Genomic DNA, 19,277 nt, shown 5'->3' with positions numbered 1-19,277 from the left:
TTAAAGGTCCTCCCACATGCAGCGTCATCATCTAACTCAAGTTTCCGGTTATAATTAAGTATATCTTTCATTCATCATTTCATGTCTGTGTGTGTGTGGACAGGGGGCTGAGGAGGGGTGGGGGTTGAGGAGGAAGGGGGGTGAGGAGGAAGGGGGTGGGGGTGAGGGGGGTGTGGAGGGGGGTGAGGGGTGTGGGGTGGAGGGGGGGTGGAGGGGGGTCAAACAAAGTTCAAGGGGGCGTGGTACCTGTCAAAATCGAGTTTGACGAAACGTCCCTCCCATATTCTCTCTCTTGTTGTCAACGAATGAGACTAAATACTGGAAGCTGCAGAATTTCTTTAGATTGCTCTTCTTTGTCTGCACTGAATCAGTAACTGCCAGAGAGAGATTGTGGTACTCTATTGTTTATGAGTTAAGACCAATATCTTTATTATTGACCATTTGGACATTTCTCCATTCACAACGACACAGATACACCCCTCCCCACACAAAAATATCTGTCAATAAAAAAGCAAGACAGAAATGAGCTTTTTTAAAAACCAAAACACAACTGCAACTTTTTTTGCCCATTGATTCAATACGAACTACATGTTATAAAAAGGATGTACACTCAGTGACCAGAGACATGTCTGCCCGCACTCAATTATTGTTCTTACTTAACATGTAAGTGATTCCTTTGAAACATGATGATCATGTCCCTGAAAGTCCTTTTGTTACCTGAGGGTCAAAACCTTGAAGTCCAGTCCAGTCATCCACTCACATTATGCATCTCCAAAGGTATGACTCTAACCCTTATTACCTCTTGGGGACTCTTCAGGGTGCTTCTGCAGAGGGGTCTCCTTATCTGGTCGCTGAGTGTATATTGAGCACAGAGACACAGAAGGCAAGCATTAAGCTTTTCAGCTTGTTCGACCATATAGATGAAAGCAGAAAAGAAGAGCCGCGTCAGAAATTGCTCATCTCCAGGTTGTGTAGTTGTTGGTTGGTAAGTTTAGAAGACCACATTCTGGTCATGGCTCTGTGTCCAAAGTCAGGTTTGTTCTGACACGTAATGCTTTGACATTAAGTAATGCCTTCGTCTCAAATGATGATGTTTTATCGATAATATAACTGGACTGGACTGAACTGAACGATTTCAGACACAGGCTTCTTGTTCCACCAAAGATAAATTACACATTTGCATCTTTTCTAATCGACAAAAAATTTAAACATTGGCTGAAATAACCCTGCATTTGCTGAAAATAAATAATACAACAACAGTGTGACTTACATAATAGAGCAGTGTTCACTGTTTCACAGATCTTGAAAGAAAAAGAAAGTACCATGCCAGGATGAATTCAGTGCACAAATATTACTGTCGACAGTTCTTACATCCTGTTTGTCCCCATCATCACAGCAGAAGAACAACGACGTTTGTCCACCCACATTTATTAACAAAACTACTGCAATTTACAATAAATATTACAGGGCTAACAGTTGAAATTATTAGAGAGCACAAATTTAGTGGTTGCTATGTTGTCAGCAGAAATGTTCAAGAATACTGTACATCTTTACTTGGTCGTCCTCAAAATAGCTTGTAGCTACTCGTAAGTACTTGACTTGTCTACTACTGGGTTGTCAAAGAGGATCTGGCCAACATTTACATGGACCCATTATCATAATATCACCCTTATTCAGAATAAAACATTTTTTAATTTAACTGTTTTCATTGGCTGCTTCTTGAGTGAACACGATGGCAGTTTACATGATGGGGGGGCATCACCTGTTTAACACCTGTTACCGTGACGATAGAAAATACTCATCAATTATTATTCATTCAAATTGTATATCATGATCCTGATTAACAGTTTAGCCCCCGGTTTTAAACTGCAGATTCCCAACTGAAGCCTCACTACGTCATGAGTGAGAATCCAACAGTAAACCAACTGCTACAGTTTTCTTTGGTCTCTTTGGCTATAAGAGCGGCGATCCAGTCTGAATTGTTGTGATATATGCACATTATGGGCTTGCTGGGGGAATCACCTGTCTGTTGTTTTCATATGAGTCAGAACACCCCATCATACACTGTGTTTACATGATGGCTGAATTTCATTGCAAAGTCAGTTATCCTTCAGTTGACTTTTATGGCCCTTGTAACTTAAAGTGGAAGTAGACAACTTTTTTTCTGTACAAATGATAATGAAGTAAATGTTGCTTATCCAGTGTAGAGGCTATAGAAGAATGGTACCAGCAGCATTTACGCTGGTTCCCTATAAGCTTCACTTGGTCTGCCACTGGGTACGATCGGAGGATACTGCTCGTCTTTCCCGGTAGCTATCCCCAGTAGTAGAAATGGCAGATGGTGGAATAACCAAAGTAACTTGAAACTCTACCATTCAAAAGAAAAGAATCCCGTTGATTGAGGAGGCAAAGAAGGTGAAGAGGGGGAGGAAAAAAACCGAGGTGAGACAAGAGAGAACCTGGGACAGGCCTTCACTCGACGGAGAGGACTTGAAAGGGTTCAAACCAACATTCAGTGGCTTCTTTCTACTTGATGTGTCAGTAAAACAACCTGCCTGCTCATTACTATACCATACTATACTACTCTGCCCTCATCTGCGCTGAGATCAGGTTTGTAGTTCACATTGGGAAAGTGATCTAGTTCTTTTTGTGACAGCAACGCTGACAACATTAACACTTGGAAATGCTTGGGGTGGGGGTCATCTGTTTTCACAATTTAGTTTCAGTTTTATGTTAGTGAACACTGTAAGGCTGCGTTCACACTGACCTCAGGTCAGCTTGGGTACCAACACAGGAGGCTCTGGATGAACCAGGTTCAACTGTTTCTCCAACACAAGGCCGTCTTTCAAGGTGTTGTATTGGCAGAGTTTCTACTGTTTTACCTCTTAATCACGGTGACAAAAGAAAAAATGGGTAATACAAACCGGGCATCTGATAAGCCTGCTACTCCAACTGGACTTTCTGGATCATATTTCATTGTTTCACTGGTACCTGAACACCTACGCAGCCCATGGTTTTTTTATGGTGGAGCTGTTTTCAGTCTGAATCCCCACTAAGGCAGAAATATATTGCCATGTGTGGAACATAAATGTAAAATGCCAGGTCACCTTTGTATTCCACAGTGTATCAGAGATTTGGAGAAAATCTAATTGGGTTACAGTTCATTATGGGAGTTTGTTTTTCCCAGAGGCACAGCAGTTTTCATCATTTCAAATCTTTTAGTAACTTGATCAGTTATAGTTTGTGTAGACAATCACAGAGGAAATAGATAATATGATGAATAGCCCTTCACAACTAAATAGGACACGTTTACTGCTTCACTACCTCTAAAAACCTGCTACCTCAATTTCTGTAGAAACTGCAATCTGCATTTGTGTCCCAACAAATAAACCTTTGAAATTCTTTTTTAGCATTATTTGAAAACTTGTAGGTGCAGACACACAAAAAACACACATGCTACTACACAAAATACTCACATGCAGACTGCACAAAGGTACCAGGAGTCTCTGGATTCCCCTTGAAAGGAGTTCACATTAATTAAAACATACTTGTCTCAACAAAAAGGAAGCAGAAAGACAAGATTTTTTCCACCACAGGCACCAAGAAGTACAAAATTCATTACATTCAATACTGGAGTGTCACACTTCACATCCTGTTAGTGCTGAATGTCTCACGAACTACAAGTTCTAAATGATTGTAGTTTCCCCTGACTTCTTTGGCAGGAATAATTGAATGTAAATGGCTGTAAATGGCAGCTGTTTGTTTCCCCTAGTTTTGCTAGTAGGAAACGTTGAATCAGAAACTGAAGTTGTGAGTAAAGCTGGTTCCTGAATTTCAGTACTATATGCATTAACACTGAAAAGTGTTGAAGGTGAAAGTTGGCATCAAGTTGATTCTTGGCCTTGTTTACATACTATTTCAGATCTACATCAAATCTAAGAAGTTTGGGAAATGGATTTAAATGAGAAAAAAAGGTGGAAATATGTTAACATTTCCCCACATTATGTATTGTAAAACTCCGGTATCATGTCAGCCTGTCAGGCTAAACACATTACCTGTTCATTTATGCTGTGCTTCATTCCTACATTCTACATTAGGGTTGTAAAATTCCTCACACTCAGCCTGAAGGGTTACTTTGGTGATTTCATACCTGGGCCTCTATTGCACATATTTTGGTGTCTAAATGAATAGTAGGAACAAAAAGTTTTGGAAATCAAGATACCAGACAGAATTTCAGAAAACTACACCAAACTGCATTCAGTGGATGAGAAAGAACTGATGTTTGATACTGACTGAGATTAAATGCTATCAAACCACAACATGAACAATGGCCCGTGATGATTTCCAGTCAACACTGACAGATGCGTTCAGTAATCTATACAGGAACATATGAAGAAGCTTTGCACAAGGTCAGTCAGCCTCCAGTCACAGCAGGGTGGACTCTGTCACTGTGTATATGAGATAATAGCACTCAGCCCAACTGAGTGCAGGTCTCAAAGACGAGATGTGAACCAGGTCTTCAAAAGGGGGGGTCACATCATGGTCACAAAGGGGCCTTGCTCATGTATTTGTTAACACATCTGACTGCATTAGGCAGAGGATGAACTCTTTTCACTGGTGAGGTCGAGGGCTCACTGCTGGATGAAGCAGCAAGGCGCTGCAGAATGAGCAGAGCTCTGTTAGACTGTTTAGTTTTAGCAATGAGAATGGTCTCTGTCTAAACAGTCATGACATGATTTATGTGACCGTCTCATATAACCATTTGACCTCAGCAAGTGTCTTGTGACATCGAAGTGTCACTCAGGGCTTAAAATGCTTGAGGCTCCATCAGCCGATGGAGGAGATGCAGCCATTCCAGTAGCTTTTGACAGACTTGTAGATACCCAGTGACCTGGACGATGGAGAGTCTTAGTGGACAGTTTGACAACACTAAAGGTGTCTGCCTGTGACAAGTGTCAAAATCCTTAAGTGCTGGCTGAGCAGGTGTAAAGATATTTTCTGAATGAGTGGTTTGAGAAATTGGCAGATGCTGCTGCATGCTATTCTTCTTCTTTATTTTCTTCTTCTTTTCACAATTTTTCCATCTTTGCAATACACATTTTCAAAATGGGCCATTATAAAATGTAACAGACACCAAAACCAGCAGAGACAAAGTAAAACACTTTTGAACCAAGGCTTGTTCTGTACACTACTCTGCAAGACTTCTCCTAATAGTCAGTGCACAAAGACAGATTCACAGTCTAATCTAAGCTTTACACTCCCAGCAGACGACACATGTACAGTGCAGGTCTTCTGTTTTCCCCATTTACTGTTCAAGACTGTTCACAGAGATCAGAAATAAAATAATATCATAACAGAGATTTACATGGCACATTCTAATTAACAGGCTCATGAGAAATTCATGAATAAATAATATTCAATTCAGCACCCTTACACCTTTTATGTACATGTTTACAGAGCAGATTTCAGAATAAAAGCCTGGATGTGAATAAAACTATACTTTAATGGCTAAGGTGACATATTTAGAATGACTGACAAACTAATTGTCCATTGGGATACTATATTTCAAGTAACATCTTTATAGTTAAAGATTCTAGCAGTATGACACCAACATTAATTGTCAGTCATTAGTCTAATTACCTTTAGAAAGGTAGACCAATGGTGAGACATTTGGTTGGAATCAGATCTGCTACATTTCTTTAGCCTGTATCCAAACACTCTGAATCTCTGAGCAATTCAAACGGGTCTGTTGTTGTATTTACAGTTTGCTCTGGCTGGAAACACAGTGGAGCCCATCGTGGGCCCCAACCACACCAATGGGAAAATGTTTTGGCAGGTCGTTGTGACTCTTGAATCAACATACTGTATGTATTGAGACATTGTTAGAAATGCTCCTAGAAACCACTTCCACAGCTTCTGCCGTCACTGAATATTCATTTTACTGAACAAACTAATCCTGCTAACAAAGACGAGGCCAGACTGAATAATGAGGTGCAAACCAAATTCAGTCTGACAGGCACAGATTCCTTTATGGCACAAAACAGTAGGAGGGTGTATGTCTTCCACTGCAGACGGAGCTGAAGTCTTTAAACGCTCTACATAGATCCAAGAACGGGTGAAGGTGGAAAAAAACACCTTTTCAATTCATTAAACTTCCCATTCAGTTAATTGAAAGACATTTTCTTTGTCAGAGGAAGCCGGCACATGTGGTATAATTGACTCATTAAGCCGTATAGTGAGTCTTTGCTGTCGGCATCCTACCAATGAGTAATCTTTCTTCAAATGAAAAAGTGTTCAAACTTACATGTGGTGGTAGAAAACACTTTATCCTATCAAAAACACAGGCACGGTTCACTCAGCTGGTCCACACACCCTTTACATTGTGTTTAAGTGGACGCTCTGGTGGAACGCCCCTGGACCCCACACTTTCCACACACTGTGACATCTCGTCTCATCTTATCTCATGACATGTAAACTCCGGGCACTCACACAGGATGTGGCCAGGATGGATGCTAATTCTACACACTTTAACCTTTAAGTACTCGTAGCCAAAGCAGTATTAGATCTCGTAGCAAATACTAGTCATTGTACCTGGTCATTAAACTCCATTTTCATGACACAAGTCCCATCAGGATTCTGGTTCCAGTGCCAACATGGGACACCGGCAGGTTGAGGAAGGACATCACCAGCTCGTCATTACACATTTCTCCCACATCAACTCTTTAGATTCACTCTTCTTTTATGTCTTCTTTATAATTGAGGTTTTACAGGCCATAGAGATTTTCTTATTGAGGGTTTGAATGTGTAGTGAGTACTTCCTGTGCTGATCTTCAGGGCCATGAAATGATTTTACTTGTGAAATCTGCTCTGCACACACTGCAGCATATACATGTTTGATGCATTTTTATACATTTATATATACAGCTGTTATAAAGTATGTCATGGAGCAGGGCAGCAGCCCGTTATCCATGCAATATTGACTGACCTTAACAGATTAATTATATGCTTCGAGTGCCTGAAAAGTGATAATTGAGATAAACAGCCAAATGTTTCTTTTTTCAAATCTGTGATTTAAATGTTCATTTCAGAGATGTCTGTATTTCAGGAGCAAACACTGTGAGGTAGCTTGCTGCATTCATTGTTTCTAAGTGTTGCAGGGCAGTTAAAAGAATAAATTACTGCTCTGCATGTCATTTTTTGTGTTTGACGGTGCTGAAATTGCCTTTTACAAACATATGTACACAGCAGTTTGTCACTTCCCGTGGAGGACCTAAGATCAGGGCAATTTAAACATCAACACCTTTGCTTATTACCCTTAGGAAGAATTCCTGTGTGTCCTCAAATAGACACTGCTGTCACACCCCCACTGCTGCAAGACACTTTCTCCAGGTCCTCCATGACCAAATCCTGTTCAGTCACATGGTTGAGTCGCCTGGAAGTGTTCTTATCCAGGCTGTTGAGAGAAATGGGCTCCAGGGAGGTTTGTGCATTATTAGCTGGGAGTACAGAGTTCCCCTGCAGCCTGTGCGAGTAGGTTTTCCTCCGCTGTCCGTCTGCCGTGCAGAGGCTGAACTTGAACACAGCTTGAAATCCTCTGCGGAAATTCTCATTGAAGAAACCATAGATGATGGGGTTAACACTGCTGTTGAAGAAGGCTAGCCAGTGGGCAAAGGGGTAAATGTAAATGTTGATGATTCTGTACTGCTGCTCAGTCAGGCTGGCATAGTCGCTCAACATCATGAGGGTCCACAGAGGTAGCCAGGAAAGGATGAACAGCAAAGCAACTATCAGAAGCATTTTAATCACCCTTTGTTTCTTCTTTGACACAGTGTGGCGGCTGTCGTGGCCCGGCTTTCCTCCTGTTGGAACTGCTGTTTTGAAAAGTGTGATGCCAATCCGAGCATACATGATGACAATAAGGGAAAGAGGAGCCAGGTAGATATTTGCAAACAGCACAGTGGTGTAAACCTTCCTCATCTCCTGGTTTGGCCAGTTCTCTCTGCACCAATAAAAGGGGCTTGTCTTGTTGTCGTAGCCCAGCAGCACCCGGATAGTTTGCTCCTTAGTCACTTGTAGCATCACCCCAGAGGGACACATGATAGATATGGCCAGAACCCAGATAATCACTATAATCAAGGAGGCTGTGGATATGGTCAGCTTTTGCTTGAATGGGTAAACGATGCATCTGAATCTGCAGAAGGATTGAAACAAATCTGGATGAGGAAGACGCATGTAGACACGTAACCTGCTTTTAAAAATATATTTTCCACAAGACAGTAAATGGCAGTAAAAAACATTTACTTTAAATGGCACAAGATTGTAGACATACTGTATTCATAAAAGGACTAATCTGTGTTCCTGTGGTCAGGACCTTGTGGTCACGTGTATATAATGAGTACACGTGCAGAACATAGATATTTAGTAAATAACAAGGAAGACTAAAGTGAAAGCAAATGATATAAGAAACACTGTATGACAGCTGCTGTCACTGTGTGTGGTAGACTAATGCTCACTTTGAGTAAAAGAACACTGGCGTTGCCATTTGTGCTTAATCCCCTTTATCTTCATTGTGTAGTGAAATATGTGTTGCAGAGGGGGTGGATGATACAGGAAAAATATATCATATCTCCACTTTTTCAGTCAGTGTCACAATCCACAAACTTCTAAGTTAAGGAACAACCAAACCTTTTTACCCATTAAAAACTAGACCTACAAGGTGACTCAACTAAAACTGTGTCACAGAGAAACAGCACTTTCTGCTTCTATCCCAATTGCAACTGACGTGAAATGTACTCATACTGAATCCTCTCAAATGGACTGAATGCAATTGAGGACTGTACAGCTGCATGTGTGTGAAGACCCATTAACACTATGCTGGAGTTGGACTGTGTTATTACTGCCTACCAAATGGGGCCACTGATAGTGTTGGAAAGGTAGCGTAGCTCCGTGGAGGGATAACGCAGGGTGTGAGGTGTGTGTAGTCTGTGTGTCATTCACACTAATATCATCATATTGCAGTACGCTAATTGCAGATGAATCGGTGCATTATTAAGCCAGTTTCGCTTATTCCCTTCGTTGTGATCAACTGCTGTCTTGGCATCTGTTGACAAAAGGTGCGTAATGTCCACAGCAAACTGTGCAGAGGTTGTCTTCAGAAGAGGATAAATACACACCACCAAGTGATGAATGGCTCATGAACACTTGAGATTTTCAAGGATTTCTGTTCTTTTGAAGTTCTGTGTTATCTGTCTTTGAATAGCGCTTCTTACTGAGCTTGGAAAAGAAATTTCAAAAGTTGGAAAACGTTTGCAATGGGATGATCTTTAGACAGAGTGTCGGGTGACCTCCTCCTCTGATAGCTGTGACTTATTTGATGGGGGATAATAGGCTTTGTGGATAATATGGTAATGTGCTTCCTCTTGAAGTCAGATCCATCTCTCTTTATATCTGTGACTGTGCATAAAACATGTATGACTACAGCAGTGACCCCAAATCCTCCTTTTAGTTTTTATTTTTAAAGTCACAGTTGAAAGCTTCAGAAATGATACCGTCCTTCTTCTGGGTCCCTTCTCACCACCATTCTCTCAAACATCCTACTTCCTGACATATACCTGACCGCATACCACATTACTGTATGTTTAAATATGGAGTTGACACATGGACATAATTCCACACTAATTTCACTTACAAACAAAAGCTTCACCATATCTGGAGAAACTGATAAAAGAAAGTGTTGGAACTCGTCCAGTAGATCACCTCAGCCAGCAGCTGCCAAGTGGGCTGCAATGGCTGCAACGTGATCCTTTGGGACAACTGATTAAGATTTAGTATCCAAAAGTCTCATAACGTGATGAATTATTACAGATTAAACTGCCAAAAAATATGCCCGTATATAATTGTTAAAAATGAGCTTAAAAATGACCTGAACATTTTCCATCGGAGTCAGTTTACTTTTAGAGGACCTTTTGACAGAGATCACAAAGGTCATATTTAAGTGTTTCTGGTGACTATCAATCAATCAATCAATCAATCTTTATTTATATAGCACCAGTTCCAGACTGTTTCCATAAAGAGCAGCTCAGAACAAACTCTTTAATTCAGAGACCCAAAGATTCAGGAATTCAACATTAAGGATTCAAGAATCCCCACAGAGCATCAGAGATTAGATTAGGACACAGTGGATGAAGAACTCCCCTTTAACAGGAAGAAACCTCAAACAGAACCAGGCTCGGGGACTATGCACTATGAAGGCAAAACATACCCAAATTGAAAAAATTCCACACAATATGACTCATTCAAGAATACTCGTGTGTGATATTATTCATTCAAATATAAAAAGATGAAAATAGATAAATAGTGTCTGAATGTGATGATGGAGTTCAGTATGATGTAAGAAGCTTAGAGAGCAGTGACTCACTTTCATGTCTGAAAATGTTTGACTGTTCATACAGAATAAACCTACAATAGATGCATTCACACATTCCTGTATAATATGTACAAATGGGGACCACATTTAAAAATACTGGTGTATTGTCAACCCCCAGCATAATATCTAGAATAATATATGCTAGCAACAAGGCCACATTAGAATAGCTACAGTTGTGAAAATGGCAAAGTGAAGAAAGGTGACTGTCTTTTGGATGTCAAGCATTTCCAACGGAATCTGTCCTTCCCAGAGATGCAGACACCCACCAGTGATTTCACACTGTCACAGAGTGACGTCACTGCACATCCAGTGTGATGTCTGCACTCTCTGGGCTCTAGTGCCAGCAACAAACTGAGATTCTGCCCTCCTGTGGTTATAAAGTGGGTATAAAGTCTGTTGTCTAGGTGAACAGCAATGAAGCAGTTCTAATGGTTGTTTAAGTACCAGAGAAAAATGAGAAAGCTACAGTCCTGCTCATTTGTTTAAGTTTAAAAAACTGATGAATAATTATTCCTCATTCTTCAGCGAGGGAGGTTCCTAAAATGCACTGTCCGAAAATAATTACGACACCAAGTCATTATGTCAAAAGAAGTACGATTTTTTTAGGATTGTGTTTGCACTAATGCAAACAAATGAAATGTTTAAACTTTGTGAAAGTCAAAATTTATTTGTGGAAGAAGGCTGTGAGATACAGATGAAAGCTCCAGGAAAAAGGCAGCATGTGAACCTTGAGAACCATTGAAATGAAAAGGGTTGTGCTCTTTGGGTGGGTTAGTGTTATGGTTTAAGTGCGAAATGTGCTGGGCAACGGGAATGATGTGCACTTCTGTTACTTGTAGCAGCAGATGTACGAACAGCCACTGTACCTGTCGACAGCGATGGCCACCAGAGTGAAGACGGATGCTGACACGGAGATCCCCTGAACCATCCCGCTCATCTTACACACCAGGCTTCCAAAAGGCCAGCCTGTTGATAGAAAAGAAACATTCAGCTGAGAAACTCACTGATTCACACCCACAAACACATCTGTGGGGGAGCCGAAGGGATTTGCTGCAGCATCATATCAGTCCCTTTCTTAGAAGTAGTTAATGAGGACTGCTGGTGACTAGTAGCTGAAGTGATGACAGCGTGGGTATCTCATTGTGGCTTCTGTACTGTCACACACTGTGAGGGTTAACTGGAGATGTTATGCTCTCTGGAGCAAGTAAGTAACAAAAGAAATGAAAACAAAATAAGTAGAGTTACAACTATAAGAAGGTTTTCATATAAAATAGGTCCTCAATGAGAGGACGGTGAAGTTGCTAGTCTTAGATCCTCTGGAAGGGGGACTTGCAGAAGCTTTTGTGATGAGGCGGGACACCGGAGGGCCCCAACTGAGGATCTCAGGTTTTGTATGGAGTCACCTACAAGCAACCCATGGAGACAGGCAAGGAATAGAGTAGTGTGCTCTTGTCTTTTGGAGGTGACTAAAAGCCTAGCAGCTGCATTTCAGAACAGGTTTTAAAACAAGTTGTGAAGAATCCTGAATAAAACCAAAGGAAAGTACTGCATTAATAAAGGTGTGATAAATTAAAGTATGGGTGATCTTTTTAAGGTCTGGTTGAGACAGAAGTGATTTAATATTTGCAAATAGTTGCTGAGGAAAGTAGAATAGAACAACTTTTGAATAACTTGGACTGAAAAATCAGACCTAATTTACGGGCATAGGGCTTCACGTTTGATGTTTGATGATGGCATACAGCACATCATGTCCCAGAGGCAGGATAAACATTTGCAAAGTTGCCTGGATCATTGAATCTAGGCGGCATATAAAGCCAAGTATCATCTACATAGCAGTGACAAGTAAAGTTATGGTTGCAGATAATATGACTCATGGGAAACAGGTAAATAGAGAACAGTGAGAGAACCAAAACTGAGACCCCAGAGGATAGAGGAACCATAGAAGAAAAGGTCATGCCAGTTAATAGTGAGAAACTTCTATTAGTGAGGTAGAAGTGGAACTATTGTCATGGTGAGTGCCTAATGCCAACCTATGCTTCGAGACAGCAGATTGAAATTTAACTGTCAACCATATCAAAGGCTGAGCTAAGAACAGTCTGCAGACTCAGCAGCGAGCAGCCAGACATTAAATACCTGGAGTAGAGCACTTTGTGGGCTGTGGAGAGCCCAGAAGCTAGACTGAAATTCCTCCAAGATGTTACGGCTATTCACAAAAGAAATTAATTGAGGAGAGGCTTTACAAAAATAATATAAAAATGGGGAAGAAATAGGAGTTCTAAATTTCATCTAAAATGATCAAAAACTTTGGTTAGATTATTGCACGTTAGAGGCTGGAAGGGAAAGCGATCATTTCAGCAATTTTAGACCTCATTTTATTTGAACTCCGGTTATTGCTGACCTTTCAAAGCACATCCAGTTTACAGTCAGTTTACAGAGGAGCAAACGGGGGGAAATCATCATCTGGTTTATTTTCATAGTATATGTCGGTATTTCCTCAGCATGACTTCACACAGTCCTTTTTTATCACTTATGTAAATTCTATGATTGTGACAGAGTTGGCAGCAGGTCTTCAAACTATCTGTGTGACCAACAGCCAAGCATGCAGCCCAGTTAGCTTGAAGCCCAACAAACAGTTCTAATCTTTGTTGTGTCAGCTGGGATGATGCATTCAGTAGATAATGCTCTGCCCAGACATGTAAGACTACACCTACAGAGGACAAAAGGGACCTGAGCACACTGATTGAAATTCACTTCCTTTAATGGTGCAAATAGACTAACATTTCAACACTTCATCTGAGTCAAAATGAAAAAAACCCTGAAGCAAATACAATACATACATACATACACACACATATATATATACACACATATATACAGTATATATACATATATATATATATACACATAGTCAGTGTCCAAACAGCCAGTCAGACACAAGAGCACAGATATCTCTTCATGTTACAAAGACAAAAGTGCAGAAAGTGTAAATACAAACGTCTATTTGGTGTGGCAAATAGAAGAAACATGACAGATTCAGTCCTTCATTGATGGTAAAGGGCTCTGCTGCTTTAATAGTGAACCCAGTCTGCCTCTGAGCACTGAGTGGATGATGTCTCCACCTGTAGGAAGGGGCCACGGTTTAGAGACAGGCGACACCCTGGTCCCTGACCAGTCATCGCTGGCCGTCTTTCATGACCTGCATGATATCATCATGAAGGAGGTGCTCTCAGCACCAACATCAGCATTCCTCTTCCTCTTCACCGTGTTTACAGTCGTACATGGCAGAGCGCTCTGTGCTCCTACTGGTCAGCGTTACAGACGTGACGGAACATGTCTTTCTGACAGGACATCGTGAAGTGTCCCGAACGCCACATTGCAGGCAGGGGATAAATCATTTGATCACCACGCCCTGCATCTGCTAGATTGGGCTGATCCAGGGTGACTCAGTTTGAACCCGACATAAGGCTCTGACACAGCTTGAGCTGGTATAACAACCCACAGGGATGGCCAGGATCTGTTTCTACTACTACAATTATAGGCTATATTAGGCTCATGCACTGATGTCATTGTTGCTTTCATCTCCTCCTTGTGATGATTCTGTCATGTGGTTCACAAATTGCAAGATAAGGCCAATAAGCACTGATGCAAATGACAAAACCTCACCACCTCCAATCAAAGCATGATGTCGTCTTCTTGTCTTAACAGAGTAAACGAGACACTCGCGCTGTGACAGCAATATAATGTGTATCTGGGGGGAACGAACTGGTATGCAGGGATTTGACAGCTGTTCTGAGCTCAACCAGCTTCACGTCAATACCAGCAAGACAAAGGAGATGATGATCTTCAGGAGAAAAACATCCATCATTACACCGGTGAACACCCAGGGTTTGGACATTGAGGTGCCTGTACTGCCCTGTACAAGGGCCAGAGCGCCCCCATCTGCTGAGGAGGCTGAGGTCCTTTGGAGTGTGCAGGAGAGACTGCTCAGGACTTTATATGATACTGTGGCAGCTTCAGCTACCTTCTGGACTGTGGTCTGCTGGGGGGGCTCCATCCTTGACTGTCAGCTGGACTCCACTGAGGTGGTGGGCGAAAGATGGATGTGAGCCAAGCTGACATCCATTATGGACAACCCCTGTCCCCCCTGCATGAGACTGTGGGGGTCCTGAGCAACTCCTTCAGCAGCAGACTGATGCCCCCCCGGTGTAAGAAGGAGCGCCACCGCAGGTCGTTCATCCCCATCAGTCTGTTTAACAGCAGTCACATAAACGGTCACAGCCACCACCTGCACTTTATCACTACTCACTTCTGTTTTTACTACTGAGCGACACTTTTATCTTTACATCTGTATTTATTTTCAATCAAATGTTATTATATCCCTTGTTTTTGCACTACTTTGTTTCTTCACCTTTTCTGTCTCTTCTGATGCTGTAACCAGAGAATTGTGGGATACATAAGGTCTCTCTTATCTCTAAACCATAACATATATGTAACTGATCTCACCCGCACCCAAAGCAGAAGGACACACCACTAATGGACCAGATGACCAGAGGACATTTGAATGAAGCGGTCAGCTGGACAGCACCACTGTCATATTAGAGTGATGTATCGCCCGCTCAAATGTCACTGGCTGTCATAGTGTCCAACCCCCCCGCTGCTGAACAGCACTGCACAGTATGAGGCTGTCATCACAAAGCCTCCTGGTAGGGATTCTGCTTGACTGGTGATGAGCTCTGCACAGTATGTGATTGACACAGTTCACTACAGCTGAACGAGTTCAATTTCCATCTCTGTGACACGTTGAGTGTCTCACCTCCTGCTTCTCAGTCCTTCTCGGTGCCTTCTAGCAAACTGCAGCCTGACTCAACTTCACACTTTTCCAGGCGTCAGTTTCTCCGTTACTCCTGCTCTGCTCAGCTTTGAGAAGTGCTACTCTGATGGTTGTGTTTCCAGCAGCATCTCCGTTCACAGCCAAAGAGCGCAGTTGATTTTTCTAGTCTGTGATCCTTGGTCTCCTCATTGAGGACTGTCCCCCTTCCCACTCAACAGGTGGGCAAAGGGAAAAACAAAATACTGCAGTAAATAGCTGTTTGGTGAAGCTCTTGATGTTCCTCTAAAGATGTCCTCAAACATAAAAAATACTCCCTTCAATAATAAGTACTTTTACACCCAAAAAGAAATAACATAGCATTCTATATGCAGGCTGCAATATCAACTAAATGGAAAAAGGTGGAGTGACTGATATTAATTCTGAAAGAGCAGAAAAATGGCACTGAACAATGTGACAAAACAACAAATGTTTTTGTTCTTATTGTCAAGGGCATAGTGTATAATATATATATATATATATATATATATATAATTAACTGATGGGAGTGACAGTGTTTGTGAATCACTACGGTGGACCAAAGAGTTACCAAAAATACTAATGAGAATAACAACAGTGACGTCAGACATGGTCATTGTCAGACATGGTCATTGTTCTGGGCAGAAAACAAGACTCTTGGTTGGAGGAAAAACAAGTATCTTGAAAACTAAAGGCCATTTGCATCGTTCCCACATGACCAAGCCATATCTGTCCTCTCCTGCACTGTCAGATCAAAGAAATATCACATCTCCTGACAGTTTACATGACATGTATTTAGACTTTCATGCTCCACAGGGGATGGACCACTTTACACTTAAACACTAAACTTCATTTACAGTTTATACCTTTGAAGTTTCCCTTCTGACTATTATCTGTGACTAAGAAAAAATAAACTGGAGTGTGGGACAACACTATTCTCAGTGCAGCAAATTGTCGGTTGAGGATGGATGCTTTGTGCCAAATTCTTTTTCTAACTTTGCATACTGAAATAAATAATCTACTGCAAAACTAATAAGCTTCAATTCTTGTTTATTTGTGGTAGCTGCAAGCTGTCTGTGATATTTCAGGATTACATTTTGAATTATGTCATACTAGCAGGGATTTAATCACTCAGAGCATTTTGTCAGCTGGTTCTCCTCGGGGGGGGGCATATTCCTGATTCAGACAATAATGATGCTGACGCTTATTACACTGTTTTCACTGCTCTTTCAGAAAGATCATATGTTGATAACTGGTGTATCATCATATTATCAATTATACTACTATTTAGTAGCCACTCAAAAATAATGTGCGGTGGTGAATAAGAACATTTGGTTGAAGGTCACAGACTTTTTTATGAATCAACTCATGTTTATTGTCTCCTGAAAAATGGATGTTTTTGATTTTTGTCAATTGAGAGGAAACTGGTTTATCCTGAATTATTAAGTGTGGTTTTCATTGTTTGTTGTCTTTTACTGCAGACATCCTGTATGCTGAAGCTGAAGTCTCAGACAGTCACTCGCCTTAAGAATCACTCGTGTGAGATTTGTGTCATTGAGAGCCAACTGTCAGATCCAATCGACACAATGTGTAAAAAACCCTGGTCTAATTCATGCATGGAGGGAAGACTGTCGCTTCCATCACCAATCACAGTGCCAACTCCTCTGAGCCTTCTTTTACTTCTGATTACCACAGGGTGTCAAGACAATAAGTAATTCCATCATAGTCACAGTTTATTAGTCCATATTCATGTTAGTCTAAACTGAAAAACAGGCAGCCCTGCAGCTATTTAAATAATGTCAATAGGGATTAGTTTAATCAAAGGATTAACAGCAGCCCAGTGAAGCTGAAATGCTTCATACACACGAGAAAACAAGACTCTTGGTTGGAGGAAAAACAAGTAATGATAGCTTGAGTGAGGCAATCTCAGACCCATAAATATTTTGACCTGGAAACGGAGCCACTGCCCAACCTTACCTCCAGTTTTTCCCAGTGCTGTGGAATTGTTTTTTTTCAACGAGCATTTTTTATTGGACTGAATAGCCACCATATTTGGTCCAGTATCCAAGTCATCCATATCATGCATACATCCATGGAGGCACCAGAGGACAAGTAAGGTTTGTTCTCTGTACAGTGACCAAAGCTAGACTTTGTCGCATTTACTTAAACATCCTGCTGGTGACACAGGATCACTGCTGTGGATCGTCAGCCACCGACACTTTTTTACTGATATTAGTCCTGTTATTATGATTCACATATTAACTGTCATGCTTTTACCTGCTACCATATTGATCAGTCAGTCAGATTCCTACTGTCAGTACTATAGTTGCCTATTTAGATTGCTGCTTGTTTTCTCTCTCTCTCTCTAACCTCCACCCAACACGGACCCCACAGAAGTAAAAATAATATATGTGCTGATAGCATGTCAATTTAAGTGCTGCTCCTAAAATTGTCAGTCAAGAGCACCAGTGCTACACGGGGAAAAATTAGACAGAAGCACATCTTAATATTTAATATGAATATTTTCAGAATTCCCATTTTGTGTTTCTGGTTCTTCTGGATCACGTTAGCAGTTTGTAGGATTAGCAAACCATACTCCAGAGCCCCCGACATATCAATGAGCAGGCAATGAGTACTGTTGGTTGGCTACTGCTGAGGTAAAATAAAAATTAAAAAAAAGAATGATTATGTGGAATGTATGAAATAATTGGAATATGTGATGATGCGTTGGCAAAGGTCTGCAGTATGGGGACACAACTATGTGGCCACAGGGGCCACTTACATGGAACTTTTGGTGGCCATAAAGGAACCTTTTGTGGTCATGGGCCATCAGGCCATGGTTAATGTTGAAACTTAAAATTCACCTAAAAGTGTTTGTAGAATGTGGAAAATGTAACCTGTTAGCTCTGGATGAAAGAGATTTCATAGCAATCCATCCAATAGTTGTGGAGATATTTCAGTGTGGACCAAAGTGTTGAAATGGCCAAGTGACTGGTGGCTGGTTAAAAATTCCAAGACACAAATCAACAACAGCTTGATGAAAGTTTCTAATTACTGTTCTTCTCACCTGTAATTATGTTGTCAAGAAGTGTTGTGGGCATGCAGAAAATCCCAACCAGGAGGTCACTCACAGCAAGGTTTAGGATGAACAAGTTGGTGACAGTCCGCATGTTTTTGCTCCTCAGCACAATGAAACACACAACTCCATTTCCCACCATGCACACAAGGAATATTAGAAGGTAGGACACAATGAAGATGGCTGCTGTGGATGGCTGGTGCAGGTAAAATCCAACATAGGTGATGTTGTTCCTGGGTACGACAGGCTCCACAGAGGAGTTGTAAAATGTCCAGTTGTCATACAGTTGAGTCAAGTTGTTCTCGAGTCCTTTGTTCATTTTAAACCTGGAAATTGAAAGAAAAGCAGATGACCTCATGGTGAATTAGCTTACTTTCTCGTGCAGTTTCAAAGAACGAGAGGCATGGAAAGGTTTAATTTACATTCTTAGACTGAAATCTCATTACATATTCTACCTAATGGTTAAAAGAAGGAAGCATTGTTCCTTTTTTTTTTATTGCTATCCTTCAGCTTTTCTTTAGTCTACACCAACTTCTGGTGGTCATTTTTGGCTCCTTAGGCTGCAGTTCATGTGAATGTCAGAATAAACCAAAAATGCAAAATGAACAAATGCACCCCCCTCCCTGTTGGGGGCTGTGCAGATGTTACTTATCTGGGCACATAAAATCATTATTCTCAATTGAGACGTGCAACAATCACACTCAAAACCAAAAGATGAACCTCTAACCTTTGCTACTGAAACCTGGTGTCTACTGTTGATACTTGAAATGGTTGAAAGAAGGACTGAAATGAACAATTATTTTGTCAGAATGACCTGGGACCCAAGGTGACGACTTCATGTTGCTCGTTTTGTTGAAAGATATGAATATTCAAAAAGTAGCAAATCCTTAGGAAGGGAATGTTTGGCACATAAAACAGTTTGATCGTTT

The 19,277-nt window shown here is 41.2% G+C and overlaps 1 protein-coding gene across 1 annotated transcript; it reads right to left on the bottom strand.

Annotated features, from left to right (window-relative positions):
- Nucleotides 1-7,338: 7,338 nt before the first annotated feature.
- On the bottom strand, nucleotides 7,339-18,667 carry npffr2a (neuropeptide FF receptor 2a). The gene is made up of 3 exons (XM_070833998.1): nucleotides 18,340-18,667; nucleotides 11,293-11,392; nucleotides 7,339-8,191 (listed from the first exon to the last, which is right to left on the bottom strand). Exons 1-3 carry the CDS (start codon nucleotides 18,665-18,667, stop codon nucleotides 7,339-7,341), a joined length of 1,281 nt encoding a protein of 426 aa, XP_070690099.1.
- Nucleotides 18,668-19,277: the final 610 nt, after the last annotated feature.

This window comes from Pempheris klunzingeri, chromosome 7 (assembly GCF_042242105.1).
Source record: "Pempheris klunzingeri isolate RE-2024b chromosome 7, fPemKlu1.hap1, whole genome shotgun sequence".
NCBI classification, from domain to species: Eukaryota; Metazoa; Chordata; class Actinopteri; order Acropomatiformes; family Pempheridae; genus Pempheris; species Pempheris klunzingeri.
Note: the sequence above shows the minus strand (reverse complement) of the source record. Positions and strands in the feature narration are given on the sequence as shown.